General features: G+C 42.9%; 1 protein-coding gene across 1 annotated transcript in view; it reads left to right on the forward strand.

Annotated features, from left to right (window-relative positions):
- Positions 1-766: 766 nt before the first annotated feature.
- The window catches only part of LOC121583631 (dnaJ homolog subfamily C member 25), an 8,657-nt gene continuing 4,570 nt past the window's right edge, over positions 767-4,853 (forward strand). Inside the window, exons 1-3 of the mRNA XM_041899785.2 lie at positions 767-1,092; positions 3,040-3,192; positions 4,345-4,815. Of these exons, the coding sequence (XP_041755719.1) occupies positions 796-1,092; positions 3,040-3,192; positions 4,345-4,815 (921 nt within the window). The 5' untranslated portion in view covers positions 767-795. The remainder of the gene's footprint in view (positions 1,093-3,039; positions 3,193-4,344; positions 4,816-4,853) is intronic.

The following is a 4,853-nucleotide window of genomic DNA, read 5'->3' on the forward strand; positions in this document are numbered from 1 at the left end:
ATATATATATATATATATATATATATATATATATTCTACAGACCCTACTAGGTACTCCCCACCCCACTTTTACATCGGCACAAATAATCGTTTTTCCTGTACGGTGTTATGTTTGAGCTGTTGGACCACAGTAAAAGGCCAGCAACACTCCGGATTATTCAGAGCCCCATGAAATGACACCATAGATACATTCTACAGACCCTACTGAGTATTCCCTACAATACTTTTGCAGCAACCAGAATAGTTATTGCTCTATAAGCCAATATGTATTCCATATACAATGATTTGCATTGGAACATGTTTTAAAACCCAAATGTAATGCAAATGTCACTTAAATATTAACAAATAAGAATCATTATTCATGTGTAGACAATTATTTGTCATATATCATCAATAAATACAGGTTATTTATACTTTTCTACCAACCAGCTCCCCCACGACGCCAGGACAGCGGAGTCACCTGACCACCTTCCGGAGACACTTGAAACCCCACCTCTTTAAGGAATACCTGGGATAGGATAAAGTAATCCTTCTACCCCCCTCCCCCACCCCCCAAAATAAATACATATATATATATATATTGTAAAGTGGTTGTCCCACTGGCTATCATAAGGTGAATGCACCAATTTGTAAGTCGCTCTGGATAAGAGCGTCTGCTAAATGACGAAAATGTAAATGTGAAATTTTGTGGGGAATTTATTTGGGGGCAATGTTCGAAATTCCGTAACCCGGAAGTACTTTCTTAGTGTTGCTGACGAGACGACGATCAAATTCTGCGACTCATCAAGTGGTGAAATGTCTCCACTCACGGAGTATGGGCGACACTTTGGTCAATGGATAGGCATTATATTCATTGTGGTGGTTTTCGTACCCTGGGCCACGGCGCTTATCGAGGGACTTTATTGTGGCACCGAGATTTGTTACGATGTACTCGGAGTGTCGAGAGAAGCGGCCAAATCGGACATAGGTCGTGCTTACAGACAGCTAGCCAGAAAGTATCACCCGGATAGATTCTCAAGTCTTGCAGGCGAGACTCGTGAAAGTGCTCATCAAAAATTTCTTCTCGTTGCGACTGCATATGAAACTCTGAAGGTAAGTGGAAAAACCTCACATTTGATTCGTTTCAGCTAAACCTATATGCTGACGTCAATTTATGTTGAATGCCAATGTGGCACTTTTCTCAACTCCGTCAAAGGCCTTCAGTCAATTTGATCGTTTTGTCTTACAGTGTACCAATACTGTCAATTACTGCGTTATGAATAGACCTGAACAGGTTAAAGTTATCAGTGTGATGTTTTTTCACAGACAGTAGGTGCAGCCCAATCAAATCTCAGACACCCAAGATATTGGGAAAAATTGTGTTAGCGGTTTATCAGATGAGGAAATCGTAAACTCTATGACATCTGAATCAGATGAGCAGCATGTAACTGGAGAGGTTGACATGGTAAGCTCTGAATCAGAGGAGCAGCGTGTAACTGGAGAGGTTGACATGGTAAGCTCTGAATCAGAGGAGCAGCATGTAACTGGAGAGGTTGACATGGTAAGCTCTGAATCAGAGGAGCAGCGTGTAACTGGAGAGGTTGACATGGTAAGCTCTGAATCAGAGGAGCAGCGTGTAACTGGAGAGGTTGACATGGTAAGCTCTGAATCAGAGGAGCAGCGTGTAACTGGAGAGGTTGACATGGTAAGCTCTGAATCAGATCAGCAGCGTGTAACTGGAGAGGTTGACATGGTAAGCTCTGAATCAGAGGAGCAGCGTGTAACTGGAGAGGTTGACATGGTAAGCTCTGAATCAGAGGAGCAGCGTGTAACTGGAGAGGTTGACATGGTAAGCTCTGAATCAGAGGAGCAGTATGTAACTGGAGAGGTTGACATGGTAAGCTCTGAATCAGAGGAGCAGCGTGTAACTGGAGAGGTTGACATGGTAAGCTCTGAATCAGAGGAGCAGTATGTAACTGGAGAGGTTGACATGGTAAGCTCTGAATCAGAGGAGCAGCGTGTAACTGGAGAGGTTGACATGGTAAGCTCTGAATCAGAGGAGCAGCGTGTAACTGGAGAGGTTGACATGGTAAGCTCTGAATCAGAGGAGCAGCGTGTAACTGGAGAGGTTGACATGGTAAGCTCTGAATCAGAGGAGCAGTGTGTAACTGGAGAGGTTGACATGGTAAGCTCTGAATCAGAGGAGCAGCGTGTAACTGGAGAGGTTGACATGGTAAGCTCTGAATCAGAGGAGCAGCGTGTAACTGGAGAGGTTGACATGGTAAGCTCTGAATCAGAGGAGCAGCGTGTAACTGGAGAGGTTGACATGGTAATAAGAGAGGATACACTGAAGTGTGTTTTGTCAGATAAGTTTGGAGGGTTCATGCTTACCACTCCAAATAATAGTGAGGAATGGGAGAGGGTCCTTTCAGAAAGAAGTGGTAGGTATTTTAAAATTATGGCCTACTTTGCAGCGCTGAAAAGCGGCGTCCAGAAAAGTCGGATCCACAGTCTCGGCTTTTAAAAAAAACAGTAGCAGACTTTTTTGTGTGTGTGTTTGACCTCGATCACACACACAGTGTTATTGTGGAAAATGGTAGGCAGCATTATCTGGATATGTGTGGCACAAATGTTCAACATTCACCTAATGCTACCATTTCTGTCAAGCCGTCTACGCATACAGTTTGACGCATAAGTTCGATCAATCCAACGTATGCAACCACACAGAACGCACTGCAACTGCCTCTGCAACGCAATGCTGCAAGGCTAACGCAGCGTTCCATTGGAAATGAATGTACTTCTGGGAACCGAAATGCAAACAAGCTGTCAGTGTGATCGAGGCGTTATGAGAGGGCAATGTGAATACCCTTTTTCACAGTGGCATGCAAGACAATGTTTTACACGAGTTATCAGAGAGAAAGGTACATGGTGTCTTATTCCTTGTGATCTAAAAGGCTAAACTGATCCTAAGTTAGCACTCCTACTCTGATACGCTTGATACATACAGCTCTCAATCATTCTGATAAGATGAAATAAGGGTAATTTCCTCCTGTGTATCAGGATGAGGACTCCCGTAGAGATTACGACTACATGCTGGACCACCCGGAACAGTACTACAGCCACTACTACACCTACTACAGCAGACGGCTGGCACCTAAAGTCGACGTGCGGATTGTCATTCTGGTGACCGTGGTTGCTATATCCATTTTCCAGGTAGGATCATATCTATCTTCACGTTCACACACATAGTCAAATAGTGCCCTTTTAAAGGGAATAGGGTGTCATTTGGGACGCATTGCTGTTTCTTTATTAATACCAATCATGAGAAACAGCAGTAGAATGGCACCGTTTTGGTAATGGAAGGTTATGAATGGCACCGTTTGGTAATGTAAGGTTACGAATGGCGCCATTTGGTAATGGAAGATTACGAATGGCACCGTTTGGTAATGGAAGGTTACGAATGGCACCGTTTGGTAATGTAAGGTTACGAATGGCGCCGTTTGGTAATGGAAGATTACGAATGGCACCGTTTGTTAATGGAAGGTTACAAATGGCACCGCTTGGTAATGTAAGGTTACAAATTGCACCGCTTGGTAATGTAAGGTTACGAATGGTACTGTTGGTACATAGCAGTGTGTGAATAATCAGAGAGGTTCTGATAGACCATAGGAACCCCTTTCCTCCCCAGCTCCTGGGATGCACTCTATGAAGTCTCTAAATGTCATATTTTTTTTTCAGTGGAAACTGTTTAGGCTACACAATAACAATGCTGACTGCAGTGGTGGAAAAATGACCCAATTGTCATACTTGAGTAAAAGTAAAGATACCTTAATAGAAAATGACTCAAGTAAAAGGGAAAGTCACCCAGTAAAATACTACTTGAGTAAAAGTCTAAAAGTATTTGTTTTTTTAAATACTTAAGTATCAAAAGTAAATGTAATTGCTCAAATATACTTAGGTATCAAAAGAAAAAGTATAAATCATTTCAATTCCTTATTTTAAGTAAACCAGACGGCCCCATTTTCTTTTTGTACGGATAGCCAGGGGCCCGCTCCAACACTCCAACCGGTCCGCCAGATCAGAGGCAGTAGGGATGACCAGGGATGTTCTCTTGATAAGTGCATTGGACCATTTTCCTGTCCTGCTAAGCATTCAAAATGTAACGAGTACTTTTGGGTGTCAGGGAAAATGAATGGAGTAAAAAGTACATTATATTCTTTAGGAATGTAGTGAAGTAAAATTTGTAAAAAATATATAATTGTAAAGTACAGCTACCCACAGAAACTACTTAAGTAGTACTTTAAAGTATTTTTACTTAATTACTTTACACCACTGCCTGATTGTGACTTAATTTTCCTCCTTCAGTACTACAGTTGGTGGGCCAGCTACACTGAAGCCATCAACTACCTATCAACAGTCCCCAAGTACCGTATCCAGGCGACAGAGATAGCCAAGCAGCTGGGTCTCCTGAACAAGACAAAAGAGAAGGGTAAAAACCGACGGTCCAAAGAGGAGATCAGGGAACAGGAAGAAGAGATCATCCGTGACATCATCAAGAACAAGATCGACATCAAGGGAGGCTACCAGAAGCCTAAAATCTTGGACATCCTGCTCTGTAAGATTGTCCTGTTCCCCTACTGCCTGTGTGTCTACGTGGTCTGGTACTGTAAGTGGATCTACAGGTTCACCATCTGCAGAGAGGAGTACGGAGACGAGGAGAAGCTGTACATCATCAGGAAGAATATGAAGATGTCTCAGTCTCAGTTTGACGGTCTGGAGGAGGAGCAGAGAGAGACCTTCCTGGAGAGGCAGCTCTGGATCAAAGACAACTATGAGGTCTGTAGTAACGTTGTTGTAGTAGCAGTAGTAATAGC

This window comes from Coregonus clupeaformis, chromosome 15 (assembly GCF_020615455.1).
Source record: "Coregonus clupeaformis isolate EN_2021a chromosome 15, ASM2061545v1, whole genome shotgun sequence".
In the NCBI taxonomy this organism is placed as follows: domain Eukaryota; kingdom Metazoa; phylum Chordata; class Actinopteri; order Salmoniformes; family Salmonidae; genus Coregonus; species Coregonus clupeaformis.